We start from the raw sequence: 20,389 nt of genomic DNA, 5'->3' as shown, positions 1-20,389 counted from the left end.
TCAAGTACCGGCATTCATGGGCTGAGATTTAGTGAGTTTGAAGTGAAAGTATTTGATGAGCATATATGTACAGAGAGCATTGACTCAATATTATTATCTCATTTTTGACAGAGGTGACTTTTAGAGGCTTTTGCATCGGAGGTCTTCATGTCAACTTATTCTAACCCTAACCCTACCAGTCTACTAATACTCTTCTAACACTCCAATGAGAGTTAGTATACATGTGGGTGCAATGTAACAGTCAACAGAATGTGTTAAAGGGACCATCAAAATAAAGTGAAACCAAAATCTCTAAATCTATAATCTCCTGAGCTACAAAAGAGCAATATCTGAGCAATACAAGTGTCATTTAAAAAGTTAGGAGAGGTAAAACATTTCAACCCAAAACTGTGTACTTGACACATAGATCTAATCATTCACACAAAAGTGCGCCGACATAGGTAATTTAAGCAGGAATAATGAAATCTTATTCATCATTATACGTCTCATACTGACTCCTTCTCTCTTTCTCCTCATGAAGTTACACATCTGACAGGTGCTCTGCTTTCGGCCAGATTGCTTTGAGGGACAACAGCAACTGTTGCGTCCACCTGTCTTTCCTCTTTTCTGTTCTTTTTTTTTCCATTTCTTTTTAGTCAGTGTGAAAACAGCTTCACACTGAACACATTGTGCTTATTGGTCACTGAGGGTTTGATGTCATGTTAGAGTATCAGGATTTTAACAGAAGATGAACTCTCAAGTCAATGTCACTGGCAAGGCTGATTAAATCTGTCACGGTAGGGTCCATAGAAACACACACAGACACACAGACACACACACACACACACACACACACACACACACACACACACACACACACACACACACAGACACACACACACAAACCATACAGTCACACACACACACACACACACACACACACACACACACACACACACACACACACACACACACACACACACACACACACACACACACAAACCATACAGTCACACTAATGCAGCCCTGCAGGGCCCCCTAGTGCTGCTGAATAGTCACTAAAATGGAAATGAGCACACACACGCTAACACACATATGCATTCACATGCATACACTTCTTTGATATTTGACAGGTTGTGTTTTCCTTTACTCTTTGCTGAATGCCTTCAAACACATTTGCTGACTGAGAATTTCCAAGCTTATCTACAAGAATATGACCATCAGTGCAATTTGACTTTCAAGACCACATATGGAAAGGTGATGCTAGAGAGGTAAAAAACCGAAGCTAAATTAAACAAAAAATAAGATTTAAATAAATTTTTTTCAAATTATGAACAGAACGTTTGGAGAGATTGTCTAAGGTGGTCATTGTAGTTCGTCCATGCTGGTCATGTGCTTGTTCGCTTGTTCTATAGCTGGTTATTGGCTGGTTGGCCACCATGTTCCCAAAACCACCTTTTACTTTTAGCTAGTAGCTGGTTTGTTGCTGGTATGAGATGGTCTATCTGGCTTGGACCAGGTAATGACCAGCTTGCGCAAACTAATGACCAGCCTGGTCCATTTAATAACCAACTTGGACCAGCTAAGCTTAGACTGGCAAAAAAGAGTTTCGTCTTTTAGTTCATCTTTAGCTTTGATGCTATCAATATGCATACAAAAAAAAAAAACTTTAGTTGATATACACATTTAATATTTATATTCTTTCTCCGAGAAAACATATACATGTTGCATACAGATTTACAAATGCAACCTTCAACTGAAGAGCATGCAGAAAATCATGCACTGCCTACATTTGTTTTATAGGAAATACATCAACAGGAAGGATAACTGAGCTTGTCAAGCAATTTCACCATATCCAGCTCAATGAATTATGCACAGCCCTGAAATATTTCCAAAGGTGCTAAATGGTTTAACTAAGCTGGTTTGTTAAACTGTGACTCAAGGCATTGATCTCACTGGGCTGCTTACTGGCATAGAGCTATAAAGTTATGGCTATAGCAGTGTTCTGTGCTGAGTTAGCAGTATTACTATGATGTACGTCGCTCTCCTGAGGGATGCAGAACACATGCTGTTGCATGAACAAGCAGTCTGAAACATGACAGGGAGGCATTTGGCCTCTAGTTTCTCTCCAATACTGAGGGGAAAAAAGGGAGGACAGAGAGAAATGTAAAATGCTCACCAAGGAAAAGAGCCTATATGACATCATTTGACATTTTGTTTAAAAACATGCATGCACACAGGAACTTCATAACTCAAGATGTTCCTGCTCCTAAGGAGGGACACCCTTAATCCTGCTCTGTTATTCCTACAGACATGAATGATATCTCAAATCATATGGCTTTTTGAGGAGAGGTGTGATTGTTTTTTAAAGTCCGCGTGAACCGGAAGTTGCAAACGACTTTTCTCCAGTGTTGCGACGTATTTCCCAGTGAAACGGAATATTGAACAGAGGGCAGGGTTTTACTCTAGCGCTCCTCCTCTCCATCTCTGCTCATAACAGACTAACGGTTTGAGGGGAGTGGTTAAGCGTTTCCCAACCCAAGCCGTCAAACCTACATCATCAGAGAAGGAATGCCATTCCAGACCGGAAGTAACTTTTCAGACTTTGATTAAAGATTACGACGGCAAACAATTTTTTTCTGTGTATTAACTTGCACGGATTCATTTTTCACCACAAGACTAGTAATATGCGCTAACAAAGTAAATAGGGTCAATTTTGATTTCAGTTGGACTTCAAGCGATGAGACTTGCAATTTCCACCCGATGAAGGATAAAACAGTGACCATATAAGGGCCATGTACAAAACTAAAAACCAATTAATATTCTATAGTTTTGCTTAAGACAAAAAGCTAGCATCTATTGCTTCAGAAGGGTGAAATTGAAAGCATACTTCTGTAATTTGGCATGATCTACTTTGGATGGCATTACTCCACCGTTCTGTTTTTCTTCAAAAGGGGAGGAGGCCACAATCAGTGTTCAAGGTTTGAGATTAAACGAGGAATCTTTTAGGTGAAATCTTTCAAGAGTTGGGTTGTCATGCTTTACGGAGACATTCCATAGTCATAACTCTAAACTTAGTCATCACAGAAAGCTTTCTGCATGTTTATTCCCCATTTAAAAAACCCTAATGTAGGGTATACATACCTAACCACACACACACACACACACACACACACACACACACACGGGCTAGATATAATTCAAAAAGCAGATTGCTTATTTCCCTGCAAAGAAAGCTAACATTTTCTCAGAAAATTAATTCTTTCTTATTTGAGATTTACTCGACACTCACATTTGTGATCAAAAGCACCGCAACCTATTGTTTGTCAAATGCGTAAGTGATATTTTCCTTTCCCATTTTCTGAGTGCTTTGCTCTGTGAGGTCCCATACCTTTTGATAGAGCATACTGAGAAAGAGCATGACATTTACCAGCATGTGAACACACACACACACACACACACACACACACACACACACACACACACACACACACACACACACACACACAAACATTCACATCCTCATTTCAGACTCTCATATGCGGGGCATAGGTAAATCCTGTCACGCTGACTGGTATCTGTTTTATATATTCAGGAACATCAACATAAAATACATATCCTATACCTGCATGAAATAATGTCTTAAATGTTTTGGAATCATCTTGGAAATGGGAGGAAACGCTTCACTCTTGCTTTCCACCTTTAACAGGAAACATAAAAGCACAAAAGAAAATCTCTTGCCTCTCTCAACACATCAGTTTTATATTTTATACATCAATCACATGCCTGGCATTGGCACAACACTAAACCTGGACCACAGGCTGCATAAACCACAGCTCATTGATATAGACTCTGGCATGAGCACATTCATCTTCTTTCCAGTTCACATATGTTACTGATCACAGTAGAACCAATCTGATTTACACACCCTCATCCTTCTTGATCGAAAGGGTCAAAAGCCAAGATTCTAATTAGGTTAATTCGAAGTGCTTGTGAAATTGGGCTTCTGAGATGGTGACGACATGTTGGGGATATAACGGTGAGAAACAAACACTGCAGAGCTGAAATATAGCCAATGGTGGTTTCAGGTTTCATCTGCCTTCATCCTTTATCTGTACATAATGTTTCTCTCACCTAGCCTGAGGCGGTCAAGTACAAACAATATTGCCATAACGCCAGCTGTCACTGTAAAAGGGAGAGCGGGGCTGGTTGTCAACCTTTTTTTCCCAATGAATATTTTTCAAGATAGGCACATCAAATCAAGTCTTGAAAATCCTGGCTTCAAAAACTATATGTGACATTTTCACTATTTGGCCAGGAAAAATCATTCACTATATAGGTACACCTTGCTAGTACTGGGTTGGACCCCCTTTTGCCTACAGAACTGCCTTACTTCTTCACGGCATAGATTCGACAATGTACTGGAAACATTCCTCAGAGATTTTAGTCCATATTGATATGATAGCATCACGCAGTTGCTGTCGATTTTTCATCTGCACATACATGATGCGAATCTACCGTTCCCAAAGGTGCTCTATTGGATTGAGATCTGGTGACTGTGGAGGCAATTTGAGTATAGTGAACTCACTGTCATGTTCAAGAAACCAGTTTGAGATGATTTAAGTTTTGTGACATGGCGCGTTATCCTGCTGGAAGAAGCCATGATGGTTACACTGTGATAGAAAGAAATACCAATTTGCAATATCAAGCATGCTGTTGTTGTATTCACAATGAGGATCTGCTATTAAACAGTCTATTATAGGATGTCCAACAAATGTAAAAAAAAAATCAAACAAGAAGTAGCAAACACTTATAATAACATACAAAACATCAGAAAAACATATCTTCCTTACTTACAGTTCTTTCTTTCTTTCTTTCTTTTCTTTTTGCCTCTTTACATCCTCCTCACTCAGGCTTTCTTTTCAAACATGATCTGCATTGTGGACAGACTCACAACCCCCTGTAACGATGGATATGCCAACCTGCATCTCTGGCTCTCTGGAGAGGGCCTATTTAAGACAGATTTGCACCCCAGGTCAAATAACCTCTAACTGGGCATGTTAGCCAGCAACAGTAGGCCTCCTCATCCCGGTGTTTAACCCTTACTCACCATGGCACTGATAAGGGGGTGAAGTGTGGTGAACACCTTAACTGTTCTCTAACATTAGGACAAAGAGACATACATGTTTGTGATTTGAGAGTCTAAAAGCTTGAAACAGTGATAATGAGGAGCATTAATTAGTCACATATGTACGTTGAGAGAATCACAGCAGTTTTTAGATAAATATGGACATAAAGTACAACTGACAAGTTCAGCAAAAGTTATTTAAAGCCTTTGTCCATTGCGAATGTGCCTATCATCTTTTGTTCTTGTAGTCATTTATTTTATGGAATAAAACATACAGAATCCTCACCTTGGTGATCCGCCTCAACAGGGAAGGAGAGTGGCTCGCCTGAAGGACTCACCCAGGATTTTTACATTAACATCAAGACTCCAGCTGACATTCTTCATGAGTCAAGCAAAAGCCCCCCACTGCTTTTACACCTGAAGCCCCCTCTCTCCATCCCTCATGTTTTTTTCTCTCTTGCGTTCCCCCTCTTCTCTTTCACCAGAAGGTATGCATCTGATTTTTCCAGAGAAAACTGAGCCTTCTTAAGCAATACTTCATGTTCCATAACCTTGTTTTACATGCAAAAGTTACACATTCACAGAAGTTATTATTAAAAAATCATTTAAAATATGAGGATTCAAGTGGATAAACACTCTCTGAACTGAATATTTCAATAGGCATTTTAGAAAGAATATTTATAAAGAAAAAACATTTTCTAAGAAATTAGGAATTTTTTTATTTTACATTAATAATGGCTGACTGTAGTAAAGTTTACTTAACACTACTCTTAAAAAAATAAATACATTGACATTACTTTTGTCTTACAGTCTCCACTGAAAAACAGATAGGCACATACCAACAAGATGAACACGCAAAACAATATTAGAATAAAATTAATATGGACCTGATTGTTCTTGCCACCGGTTTCAGCGGCCATAGATATTAGGACATATCAAGATGGCTTGACCAATCAAAATAAAGTATGCAGAAAGCGTATAATTATAAGAAATAAATAATTAATTATAAACCAGTGCCATCAACCCCATGACATGGGCAATTCTAGAGCATTGCTCTACAGTTTGAGCTAAAACAACTGTAAAGTTCAGACAGGCAAGGAGAGTGCATGGGGGACCTAATTTCAGCATTTTATTAACACAATAGATATAACTACTATAAAAACTGCAACAGCTTCACATACACAAAGACAATAACCAATAAATACAGTGTAACAATGTTATGTGTTCAGGGAAGAAGGAGGCGGGAACCGCCGAATGTTCAACATAATAGTTTAATCATAAAATAAACAAATATAACAAAACACAACATAAATAGTCAAGGCCTGGTCCTCTATTATCCTTCACTGCCGTCACTCCTCTTTTTATCCATCCGGAGCTCCTCTGTGAGACACTCTAGGCATGGCGCGCAGGTGACGCTCATTAGCAATTGGCTTTCGACCCACCCTGCTTACCACATACCCCCATCGCCCCTTGCAGGACCCCTCGTAGTACCCTCGAGGCTGTGCTCTACTCCTCCCCTCTCCGGGGGGGTCCAGTCATGGGTGGCCACAGCACCTGGGGGTAAGGGCAGACGAGGCGAGAGAAAGGGAGATGGAAGGATGAGGAGAGACAGTGACGAGAGAGGAATACAAATCTTGGTCCAGTTCCCAAAACGCACTGCCATCCGGTCCTTCACCAGCTGGGTGAACTCCTCCGCAATGCCTGGCGGTGGCGCTGGATATCCGTCGGTGGACAGCGCTCTAGCACCCCGGACGCCTGCTTTAAGGCGACGGTTCCTCCATGTTCGGGCAGTCGGCAGCGAGTCCCCTGTTCCCTGCGAGTCCTCCATCATGGCGGACGGCAGCAGGCTACGGCCTCAGCTAAACGGTGGCGACTCCTCCGCTCCCTCTCGGATGGCAGCCGCCCCTCCACAACCCAGGCGGATGGCAGTGACAAACATAAACCAAACATAACGTAAAGTCCAGGCCTGGTCCTCTCTCGTCCTTCATTGTTGTCACTCCTTTTATCCATCCAGAGCTCCTCCATGAGACACTCGCTCCGTTCCCGCAGCTCTCTAGCAGATCTACACAGAGATGACTACCAGTTCAAACTGCATATAAAACACATACATTAATAGCATCATGATCCTGAACATTGCTATGTAGTTACAGTGTTAAAAGATCTTATAGATCTTACCTTTAGCAACAGACCAGTCACTTAGCATTCAATCAGTCTAATGCTAGAAGATGCCATCCAGACATCTATTGGGTTTAAATATCAGAAAATACTCATCTTCAAATTTTTTTTTATTCCCATTCCTGTTCTGGCTTTCATTTCCTGACCCTAGGAGAAGGGTGTGTGTTTGTAGACCTGGAAGCTGGAGCAGAAAGTCACATGGCTCTGGTTTAGGTGGAAAATCAAACACAGTTGTGGGCAGGCACCGATTTAACCAAAATAGGTTCTTTAATCATTTTTATGGATGGTGGGAGTTTACAACCTTTATATGTATTTATGTACTCTCAGACTAGGAGAGAGGCATAAATCATGCGGTCACTGCAGGAGAGGAGATCGGAAGAAAGGACAGAAGAGTAGATGGAAGGGCAGAAAATGAAAGAGAGAGCCAAGAGAAGAAGATATGATAGGCAGAAAGGCAGAAAAGAACCAGACAAATTTGACAAAGCCTTCTTAGTCAATTCAAACGTCACTTAAAATCATTATATATCGGACAGACTTAATGAAAAGAATTTTTACTATTTATAATTACACTAAAGGACTTAAGATTTACTCTTAATGTGGTTGGGATAGGGTGCCAAAAGCCAGGTGATTCACCTTCATTAGTTTAAATGAACAGACCCATTAGTCTCCTTTATTACAGACTAATTAGGCTATTAGATAAGGGCCAGGTGTGGGCATGCAAAAAGAGCACTTTTGTCACCTTAAAGTGAACTTTGTTGTGATGGAACTCAAAAAGCTTTCTCCATCCCTCCCACACAGAGTATTTTACAAGTCAACTCCGACCGCTGCAGGAATAATAACAGGGTTGGTTTTGGAGGTTGAAAATAAACAGGACGGGTCCTTGAGCTGTAAACCTGAGTTGGGAGTGTTGTTTTTGTTTCCATGGCTTTCGAAGCTCCACTGAGAGCTCATGGAGAATTGATTGTGTCTGAGTCACTCCCTCCGCCTGGTTACGAGACCTTTTTGTTTGTTTTTCGCCCATTTGCTTGTCGGCCCAAAGAGGTACGCATGACCCCTTTGTCTCCCCTCAGAACAAACTCACATATTTATTTTGGTAATTAATAAAAGTTCAATGATTCACACAATTCACACTAAAGTTCAAATGATTCTCACAATGCCATATATTTACTGGACGTGGTGATAAAATGGTATCATAGTTGCGAGCAGGGGATGTGTGTACAAATGTGTGTTCTGGGGATATGGGGTGGGATGTTATGGCGCCTGCATGCTAGAGAAAGCACTAGGGGAGAGTTTGATGGATAGCAATGAGCAAGATATGTTTTGAGGGTGTGGAAAGAGTTGGGTCATTCTGAAAATCAAGTGGGAGTAAAACAATTTGGATTTCTGAAAGGAGGGTTATAATACCTGGAGAAAGCTATCTGTCAGCATTCCCACTGAAATCAAAGGTAGACGCTTGAATGGCACAGGACGCCACAGAAGTTTGGATGAAACAATAGAAAAGCCTTCCTGTAGGTCAAACAGTAGAGCGTGGCACTAACAATGGGTTTGTTTCCCAGGCAGGAAATGCTTGCAATAAAAGTCACTTTGCATAAAATGAGAAACTTCCCAACACACTCTAATGTAAAGATGCTTTTCCACCATAGGGCCAAACAGTTCTCTTTGCTTAAAATCCCCCTGTAGTCAATCATTTTATCCCTTAAAACTGACATGTGATCACCTAAATGAGTTTTTTCCTTGAAAATAAAAAATCTTCATGCCTTAAAAAATAGCTTGAATGTATCTCTACACCCTTGTCTCGTTTAGTATACGCGGTTCTATGAATATGCAAATTAGTCCCGCCTCCACTAACTCACACCAGCTCAGAGATGATCACACGTTGACGTGATTGATTACAAGGTAGTTTGTGACGTCAGAAACACCAGCGATTTCAAACCACGTTTTTGAGACTGTCTTTGATTCACTGCAGTTTTAAGGAGAATGGTTTCACTTTATTTTGATGGTCCCTTTACACATTCTGTTGACTATTAGTAATGCTGCACCAACATGTCTACTAACTCTCATTAGAGTGTTAGTAGACTAGTTAGGGTTAGAATAAGTTGACGTACTTGCAAAGTTACCTATAGTCAGTAGAATGTCTGTTGGAGGAGCATCACAATAAAGAGTTAAGCAGACATTCTACTTATACTCTAATGAGATTTAGTTGACATGTATTTGCAATGTTACTTAGAGTCAAAAGAAAAAGAAGCTTCAGTGAACTAGTTTACTAGTAAAGAAACATTCAGTTCACAAGAAGATAAAAAGATAAATTGTTATAAATTATTGAAGAATGAATGATGAAAAAAAAATGAATGAATGAATGAATGAATGAATGAATGAATGAATCAATCAATCAATCAATCAATCAATCAATCAATCAATCAATCAATCAATCAATCAATCAATCAATCAATCAATCAATCAATCAATCAGTAGGTCAATCAGTCAATCAGTCAATCAATCAGTCAATCAGAGCAAGAAAAAAACTTAACTTTAATGTAGGAAAGAGTTCAGAAAAAGGAATAAATCCTCAGGACTATAGGCCCTATCCCAAAAAACCTTTTTGCTTGTGTCCTTTTGAAGTAGCTCTCTCTGTCATTAAACAGGAAGTACTTGAGGCCTTTCCAGAGAAAGGGTATGAAACAACCACAAAAGAAGAGAAACAGAATCAGAAATGCCAAAGTAGTGACTTGACCCACAAGGAGTGTCTCAGCTGAAATATCACACCTGTCTAACACAATTTTTTGAACACTCCTTCTAACAGTTTGTACAATTTTATTAGCAAAAGAAATACAGACTTGGACAGAATCATTACATTTTTAATCAGCTAATAATATTGTGCACCTCTGGTTTCAGTCTCACAACTACAGATTGTACATCAGCTGTTCTTTATTAGAGGATGTTTTCACCTCATGTATGAAATGAAGAGACATTTTGGGCTTTATGGGATACCGGAAACAACAGTAATTATGTTTGTAGAATCGTAATTTCTTTTTAGATCATATAGTGGCAAATACAATTTATTTTTAGGCAGGGTCAGTGTCATTATGTCATTATGTTCTAAATTATTTGTTGCGAAACTCACATTTGCCAGAGCTAAGCACGAAGTTTAGATTTGTCTAAATTAAACTTTATTACACAAGATGTCACAACCAAAACTTATTATGATTTATTTAGTTTTTAGTATTTTTTCTTTCTGCAGTAGTTCTTTAAACTATTTTAAATGCTTCCAGAAGTGATGTAACTATACAAATGTAACAGAAAGTGAGGATGAATTGAGCTTAACTGCCTTTTGATATGATATTCACAAAAAGCATGAGCCAATGTGTTATCCTACACTTGACACCCCATGCACCCACCAGGGTCATTCACTTTTAAGGCTGGCTTTGGAAATAGAACGCAGGAATATAGCTTATGGAGACTAAAAGCAGGGCAATACAGATGCCAATTTAAAAGATGGACAAACAAGATGAGTTATGTGGGAGAGGGAGATATAGCAGCCTATTAAAGAAGCAGATATCCACCAGTAAAAAGCATGAATGGAAAAGGAGCTGAAAGAGAGGACTGAATACATTGTTTCATCTGTTATATAAAGCAAACTGTGATGTTCTGATTCTGGCAGAGGAGAAATCAGTGACTGTAAAAATATAGACGATCAGAGTATTCAGCAACTCCAAGATCCACTGTTCTGAATCAACTCCTTCGGCTAAACCCGAACCTATTCAACGACGGGCTGGAGGCTGTCAGCATGATGGCTGCCCGCCAAACATGCTAACTGTGCAGTAAGAGATTGCAGAGCCTCCACTGTGCCAAACTGTGTTGAAATTAACCCAGTAATCAGAAACATTATGTTCTTGTGGGGAGAGCCCAGGCGATTGGCAGATGGCTAAGAGCATTACAGAGATACCTGCCAAACGTTAGCCCGCTCTCTCCTCCTGGTGTGAAAGCCATTGTGATAAGGAGAGAAGGGCATCCCTGTGCATCTGCAGCATATGGTGGGGTAAATATTGACTGATATTATAATTATATACAGCATAATCTAATAATTAATCATATTCAATACTCAAGCAGACACATACTAGAGGAGAGCCATTTGTACATTAGACTATAACATAAGACCTATATTGACATGATGCTTTAATCTGCAATACTGATCACTTTCGATCATCTGAAGATGCTGCGATGGACATGAGACAAGCAAAGGTAAAGTCATCTAAAGTAAAGGTAAAGGTCCATCACCAAGGTAAAGGATTGGTGTTCATAAATAGCTTTCTGTACTTTTAAAGACAAAATCTTGACGAACGATTTCATTTAAGCAACAGGTTAGTGATTCAAGAGTCTTAGATTTATACAAGAGGAACCAGTTTCATATCCAGTTTTAAAAGTAATGAGTTACTTTCTAAAAAAGTAACTAATTGTGTTACTTTGTTACTTTTTTTTATGGAAAGTAATGCAACAGTACTTTTGCCTTACTTTTTCCTCACCTGGGATGGGCTTGCTTGCATGTTTTTTCTTTTTTTTGGCAAATGTAAAGGCCCTTTCACACCAAAAGTGAAACAAATAAGCCTCAGACTGAAGGAAAAGCAAATTCACGCCTGTACAGTGCGCAGCTCAAACAAACCTTTCAGCTGTTCAACAAGGTCAACACCAAAGACATTGGATAATAAAGTGAGATTAAATACATAAGGAATTTGTACACAAGTATTGAGTGATACTGAGTTTGCATTTCACTGTTTTTCTTAAATTTGAGGAATACTGAATACAAGTGAGATGAGTAAATGCCTCGTTTAGTCTAGAACTACAATAACCATCATGTTCACACAGCTCACACAACGCCTCTGCACCTCACTCACGATTCCTCTCAACATTAAATAACGTTTTCATATTATAGTGTGACCATTAGCATAGCAAGTTGTAGAACATATTTGTGTTAGCAGGGCATATACAGCCGCACAGTGATAAAAGTGGATCTGACTGGATTATGAACACTAAGACACTCTTATTGTTGAGTACTACAAAACCATTCAACTCTAAGATTGGCCAACACCTTAAACAAGTCGAGTTTGATAAGTCAAGATAAGTTGGGCTCTGCTCCATTAATTACGTACCGTTTCTCTCTCTAACTCTGAATTTGTCTTTATCCCTGTTCTATGAGAAGAACGTCAACGTTGCAGTATGAACATAAACAGTCTGCGAACACACACAAACACGCATTCATACATTGATGTGATCCATTTAAGTCTTTTAGAGATCAATAGCTTGCAAAAGTCAAGTGAGATAGTACGCTTTAGTTCCCTTAATTTCTCAGAGAGAGAGAGAGAGAGAGAGAGAGAGAGAGAGAGAGAGAGAGAGAGAGAGAGAGAGAGAGAGAGAGAGAGAGAGACTCAAGCCCTCTGATCATGTAATATTGGCTATTCCAGCTGAAGGAAGTGAACGTCAGTCACTCTAACTAAACATATTTGTGTTCAATCATTTAAGACACATTCCTTGGCCTTACTGGTAATTGTAAAACAACATAATTGAATTTGGGTTCCATTACGCACACTTTTTGAAACCTCTCTTTTCTACAATTATAATAGCCCACGTACATACAGCTACGAGAGAAAGCCAGCGTTAGAAAATTATAATCAATTGTACTACATCTCCCCCTGCTGGTCATATCAGTTACACACACGTAAATGCATGTATGCCGCTGAAATCAACAGTTGAACTGAGCAGCTTACATAGGCTACTGGGTGATAAATTTTCCATACGTGTGGATTGCAAATTTCTACATTTATCCACCACACCTTATGACTAACGTAGAAAAGATAAATATGAGAATTTGAAGTGTGAAATGCATTTTCTTTTCTCATTTTTCATTCTATCTAGTCTCTCCCAATCAGCTACTTTTTAGTTGTTTGTTTTATTAGGAAACCAATAATTACCAATGATAATTTTACCAAGAAACCAATTATTTAGAAATCCAAGGAAAATAAACACCTTATAAGTGCTGCACAGTTATTTTAGTAAGTCTGTAATAGTTTTGCCAGATGTCGATTGTATTTGTATTATTATTATTGCAACAAAATAGTTATACAAGCACATAGACAATAGGCCTAAGGAAAACATTATAAGATAGATAGATAGATAGATAGATAGATAGATAGATAGATAGATAGATAGATAGATAGATAGATAGATAGATAGATAGATAGATAGATAGATAGATAGATAGATAGATACACAATTCAAGTGCTTGTCATCAACTAAATTATTCTTATGTGGTGTAATATAGCCTATAGTAATACAATAATTATGAACTATTTTTTGGCTAATAACAAAGTTTGAGGATAAATCTAATTTAACAAAAATCGAAAAGTCAATCCGAAACACTGCAATAAACACAGTGATGACATAAAGAACATTTGGGCTAATCACTCATACAGGTCACTAGAGTGGACATGCAGCTATTAAAGCTATTTTCCATTTTCTTGCGAATGCATGCATGGGTTTTGATGGCATCGATACACATACATAAACCACTAGTGTAAGCCTTTATGTGCTGTCTGCTGGTCGAACCTCTTTTTTTTTTTACAGTCTATGGATCGAACGGGAACCAACTTAGTTGCGTTTTCAATAGGCAGAAGCTTCTAAAGGCTATATTTTTTGTAGGCTAGCATTTCATAGTTTCCACATGATTTTACAGCATTTTATGCATTGCTTTGTTAAATACACACAGTCTTACTGTGCTATTACTGTATTATGTTTAATAAAGTATCTATTCAGTTAAAAACATAAACGCATCCATCTGAACATCTGAAAATCCCTTTGTAAATTGTGTAAATAATAATAAAAAAAGTCTAAATCTTGTTTTTCATGCCCTAAGATTCTGACTGTGGTTAGCATATTTCATGCATGAAAGGGTTAATACTGGGTAGGCTAAATAAATTCAAAAATGAAGCGAAACGAGTGCGAATTGCGAAAACGTCAGAGGAAATGACGTTGGAAAGGTCCTCTCCCCAAGCGTGCACGGTACGATTCTTAATTTCCCTCCGACAGACAACTGGCGTTCCCTGGCCTACCGCAACTATCTTTACCAGTTTCCATAGGTTAAAGTAACGGCGCTAAATATTAGTGCAGATAAAAAAATTACATGCATACTGACTCTTAATATAGCTCGATAGACCCCATCACTCTGAATGTAAACATCTCCTGACAGTACGCATGCGCACCGAGTCAAACGCACTCGTAATGTTGGGACATTGTGCAGATTCAAGCCTGAAAATGGGGGACACACAGCAATAAAAGTTTAGAAAGCTTATTTAAGACGCGTTTCTTCTGATCGTTGAGGATTTACCCTGGGCGAACCCGTAACTATGTAAGAAATGCGGTATAGAGTTGATTTCAGACTAAACTGTGCAGCGAAAACGTCATAACCTCGTTTGCTAACAGCGGCTAGCTAGCAGTGAGGATCAAAATGGAGGCGCGCTTTTTTATTATTAGCTCTAGTTAAAATGGTTCATATCTCTTGAACAATATGCATCATAGCGTTTAGTAAGAAGATTCACATGTATCTTTAGTGTTAGTATAATACATGTGTGCCTGTCTTTACACAAGTCAAACCGGTATTGAGCTGCAGTGATCTGTTGTTTATGACCAAGCAACTGATTTTTAGCCTCTAGGCGACTTATACCATACGAGATATAATGTTGACGGTTTTTGGTGTTTTATTTAGTCTTTGCTCACCCACTGGTTTTATTGTAACTTTATAAAGAACCATATGTGGCATATATAGACAGGAATGAAATGCTTCTTCACATTTCCACTGCATTCACTGGGATCTTTATAATAATATGCTATTTACATATTCGTCACTTCGCTATAAAATTGATTTTAATTGAATATTTTATGTTTTTTCAGGTACTGGTCTGCAGACACAGAATGGTTGATATCAACTCTCTAGTAGCCATGGTTCAAAGGGTAGAGGTTTCTCTTCGCCATGAATATGCGACCTGAATGCTTTTCTAAAGTTGGATTATACTCAAACAACTGTGACTTCAGCACATCTCAAACAAGACACCTAGTTAGTGTCCGTAAAGAGCTCAGTGATCCTCTTGGTGACACTCCAGACAGCACCAGACAACATCTGTTCTTGGACAAGACTTTGGGTGGGAAAACTGAACGGACTTCATTGCCTTTAAAGCTTGGCAGAGAGTTGGCTGTGGCTTCAGAGGCTGGCTCTGTGGGCACAGAAACACTGTCATCTCAAGCTAAACAAATGGGGGGTGAAGGCACCCCTGTAAAAAGTAAAACTCCTCTTGGACAGACCAACACCATTGATAACAAGCCAGAGTTTGTATCCATGAATTCACATAGTAATTCTAGAGACCCTGTGGGTGAGAAAAACGCCAAAGGGTTTGAGACCATGGGGGCGTCACATGAACACTCGGAGGGTAAAAAGACAAATTTGAGGAAGATCACGGGTCATCCTCACGCACAAGCCACCTGCCTTAAACAACTGCTTCTGCTTCAGCTGGACTTAATAGAGCAACAACAGCAACAGTTGCAGTCTAAGGACAAGGAAATAGATGAACTCAAATCAGACAGAGACACGGTATGCACACCGTCATTAGGGTCTGCAATATTTTATTATTCAGCAAGGATGCATTTAATTGATCAAATCAACAGATTTCTATTTTAAATCTATTCTGTTCTTTTGAGCTGTCTATTCTATTCATAAAAGAATCCTGGAAAAACCTGTTTCACCGTTTCCACAATAATATTAGGCTAAGCATAACAACTGATTCTAACATTAATAATAATGTTACTTGAGCACCTAATCATGTGGTAATGTGATACCGAAGACTGGAATAAAATTTCATCTTTGCCATCACAGGAATAAATTACTATATTAAAATAGAAAACCGTTGTTTTAAATTGTAATGATATTTCACAGTATTACTGTTTTTACTGTATTTTTGATCAAATAAATGCAACCTTGGTGAGCATAAGAGACTTTTTTCTTATATAATCTTACAGACCTCAAACTTTTAAATAGAAGTGTGAGATTCATGGTTTGTGGGATATTGGTTTTTATTTATTTCCTAATGTATTTGTCCTGTCTTGAAATAGTTGCTTGCCCGTATAGAGCGGATGGAGCGCCGTTTGCAGTTGTTAAGTAAGGAACCACGTGACAAGAAGCTCTTCCAGCCATTGGAGCGATGGGTTCCTGACACGGATGACTTTTGGGAATCGGATATGGGGGACAACTCTCAAACTCAGACATCTAAGTCAGGTGGCAAAGTGCAAAAGAGGTAAGAATGGGAAATTCCCCTGTTAGTAGAGTTGCACGATTTTGGATAAATTGAGAATCACGATTTTTTTTTCACAATGCTGAACAGACTTGAGAGAAATAAACAAAATAACCTGTAATTTACTATAGGTTCTGACGTTAAAATGTTAATTGCTGGAGTCTGTTTAAAATGTTTCATTAATTTGAATGAATTATTTAAAAAAATCAGAATGAATGAATCAATGACTCGCTCAAAAATACTTCACTTGTTTCATTACTGGATGAATCAGTGTATTTGAACAAATTTTTTGAGTGTATGATTCAATGACATAAATTTTTAAGTCACTTGTCGTCACCTACTGCCATAACGATGTAACTGATACAATCTTTATTTGAAGCCTCGAGCTACTTTCAAAAGGATTTTCTCTGTTTTGATTGTTTCCGTAGACATCAGTATTTATGTTATAAATGTATAACTATGTTATAAAGTTAAAACTTTTATTCTAGTACTTCTGTGATAAAATGAATATTTGTAACAGAAATAACGATACTGTGTTGTTGAAAAGACTGTTTGTGAAGCTGTTTCATTGTCATTTAGGAGTGAGAGCGAATGGGTGTTTGAATCGAAATTGCGATCTTTTAACGATTAATCGTGCAGCTCTACCTGTTAGTCACTCTTTCCTGTTATTTTACACTCGTTCTTCTTGTTGCTTCTGCTTGGCTGCTATAACCTGTAAATACTCGGTCTAGGAAGATGAACATGTTGGAAACAAAGATGCAGAGGTCAAGGGGTAAGGCCTCAAGAATGACCCCCCAAAAATCAGATACAGGAAGGACGTCGCCATGTCAGCGTGACCTACGAAGCAAAGAGACCCCGGAGAAGACGAACGTGAAATCATCCGGACAAGTGGACCTGAATCCAGAGGGAGACAGCAGCAGAGAAACCGAAGAGCTTCCGTACATGACAACGACTGAGATGTACCTATGCTGTTGGCAGCAACCTCCAGCCTCTCCGTTACAGGAAGAGTGTCCAAAGATAGAAGAGGATGTTGCAAGTAAGTGTCTGGTTCAAATGCAAAATGGCCGTTATAAACATTGATTTTTTAAATTCTAATACAAAAAATATTTCCTTAGTCCCATCATGGAGGGAAAACATCATGGAACCCATCCAGGAGGAAGATGCTGTTGACATCCCCGAAGTAAGAGTCATCATTTGCATCATATATGTATTATACATAAGTCACAAGAATCTTAAGTATGAGGTCCATTGTCATGTATCCATCATTTGTTTCTGTAGAGTCTTGATGACAGTGTTTTTCTGAAACGGCACGCAAAGTTAGAACTGGATGAGAAGAGACGAAAACGGTGAGATTTATTTCTACAAGAGTGTTTTCCTAATCTTTTGTTTGTGGCATCAACACATTTTTAACATTTTATTTAGTTTTTTTCATGTACATGATAAAATTGTACACTACCATTCAAAAGTTAAGGGTCTTTAAGATTTTATAGCGCCTTTGAAAGAAATCTCTTATGCTGACCGTGGCTTGGTTTATTTGATCAAAAGATAAGTAAAAACAGTAGGATTGAGAACAGATGTGTTGTTTTTAGTATTCTTTATTCTTTAAAGTTCAGAAGAACAGCATTTATTTGAAATCGAAGTATTTTGTAACAATGTAAAAGTCTTTACTGTACTTTTGATCAATTTGATGCATCCTTGCTGAAAGAAATTACTGACCCCAAACTTTTGAATGGTTGTGTATGTCTACAATACAAGCACATATTGTTCAAATAAAGAGTTATGTTGGGTTATTTAAGCCTCTTGCTTAAATTTCATATTGGGCAAGAGCCTAGTTCATTCTAGCTTAAACCTATCCACACATGCTGGAATAATACCTGCCTACATATGCATATATAATATAAAGAAATCAATCTTTATGGTTACACGAGTTGTAAATGTAATATTATACTTTAAATGAATAACTGTCAAAAAGGTTTATGTATGGTCACAGACTGCTTAAAACAACACTTAACCCGTTTAATGCTCTTAATATTCTTACCGCTTTTTCCTTTAGATGGGACATTCAGAGAATACGTGAACAGCGTATGCTTCAAAGACTACAGCAGCGCATGGAGAAGAAAAAAACAAATGTTCAGGAGAGCGAGCCAGAAGTTTCCTCGTTTCATCCTGATTTGGAGAATGGTATGAGCCTAAGAAAGATTAATTTGATAAAACATTAATTTTGTATTGTATTTATGAACAAACCAGCTGTTATCATATTATATGCTATAATTTCACCGATTTTCCCTTGTACAGTGGAGGCCATCTTGGTCACACCCTTTCTACCAGTAGTGGCGTTTGGTCGGCCTTTGCCCAATATACCTGCACAGTAAGAGCCTTTTTTTCTGTTGGAAATATCTTCTGTGTAACATGTAACTGCTTTTAACTACTCTCATAACAATCATAAGGCATAGTGAACATGTCGAGCCACTTTTGTTGTCTGCTAGGAACTTTGAGTTGCCCTGGCTTGATGAAAGAAGTCGATGTCGCATTGAAAATCAGAAGAAACAAACTCCCCACAGGACCTGTCGGAAATGAGCCGCACCGATTCCGGGCACGTGTTCGAGTTGAATGCCACACAGAGGAGTGCTGCTTCACGTCCAGTGGCAAAACAGGGGTTAAAGGAGGTAAAGCACTCTTTGGGGGCGAGAAGGAAATGGCAGCATTACAGCTGAGTTTTCGTTTTATTGTGCCGTGATAATAAAGCAACAACTGCCCGGTTAACTGCTATTTTAGTTCCCTCACAATCAGTGTGTGGCCTTGATTTAATTCTTTACTTGTAGCCCTGTTCTGTGTACTTTCACTGAGGCTAGTGATATTGATTATTGCAGGCTCCACTGCAAATATTGTTTTAATGTGCACTAAACTGTGGTTATGGAGTATTGCTGCACATTTGCATGTAGTTGTGTTCCGAATGACTTTAGTCAAGAGCTTGTTTTGTTTTTGAAAATGTAATTGTGCATGAATGTCTTGATAAATCCTCTGCCTCAAAATGTACATATTTTTCTAAGCATAGCATAGTCGTTTAGAGAGAAAAAATATTGGCAGGATTAGAGTGAGGATGCTAAATTGTTTAGATGAATGACCCTTTGTAAGAGTAGCGAGAATTTGTTTGTTCGGCATTTTAGGGTTCTCTGAAGCTGTTCAGCATCCCATGCAGGTTTAAGGACAATGCCCTTAACGTTATTTTTGGATCGATTAGTTGGTCTTTTGATGGTTGTTTTTTGATCAACATTCTTATTGAAAATACATTTATTTTACACCACCATTTTCATTAAACCTCATCCATGTCCAAAAGTGTTGCTTGTCTTTATGAGTTTCGCATTAATTCTGTGCCTCATGGGATTTATTTCAGGGCCTTTGTAATGCATTTCCTAAAGATCTGTTCTAACTGAAAATTGATAATTTTCCAGAAAATGTTTTTTTGTGTGTGTGTGTGTGTGTGTGTGTGTAAATGTGTTGCTTTTGTGAGCACCATACACATCAATTTTTTTTTTTTTGTGAATGTGAATGTGTACAACTGGACCGATGTAAATAGCCTTGCTGACACATTGGCTGTAAATAAGGAAAATGTTGCTGTTATTTTTTTATTTAATGTCAGAAATGTTGTATGTCCAGCATAGATATATTGATAGCATTATTTACAAAACAAGAATTTTTGTTTTTCAAAAAAATAAAAAGTACATAAAACTCACTCTTGTGATTTCATAATTGATGCTCAGTTTTTAATGTATTGTGT

The 20,389-nt window shown here is 38.4% G+C and overlaps 1 protein-coding gene across 1 annotated transcript; it reads left to right on the top strand.

The window, feature by feature from the left end:
* The first annotated feature begins 14,267 nt into the window (after window positions 1-14,267).
* Window positions 14,268-20,344, top strand: msl1b (MSL complex subunit 1b). Its single transcript, XM_081393143.1, is given in 9 exon segments — window positions 14,268-14,332; window positions 15,221-15,914; window positions 16,433-16,614; window positions 17,343-17,688; window positions 17,690-17,791; window positions 17,890-17,957; window positions 18,665-18,792; window positions 18,907-18,979; window positions 19,098-20,344. Coding segments are annotated over 8 exon segments (1,605 nt in total). The 5' UTR covers window positions 14,268-14,332; window positions 15,221-15,299; the 3' UTR covers window positions 19,189-20,344.
* Window positions 20,345-20,389: the final 45 nt, after the last annotated feature.

This window comes from Scardinius erythrophthalmus (genome assembly GCF_964197995.2).
Source record: "Scardinius erythrophthalmus genome assembly, chromosome: 18".
In the NCBI taxonomy this organism is placed as follows: domain Eukaryota; kingdom Metazoa; phylum Chordata; class Actinopteri; order Cypriniformes; family Leuciscidae; genus Scardinius; species Scardinius erythrophthalmus.
The sequence above is the reverse complement of the archived record's forward strand: the minus strand, read 5'-3'. Positions and strand labels throughout refer to the sequence as shown.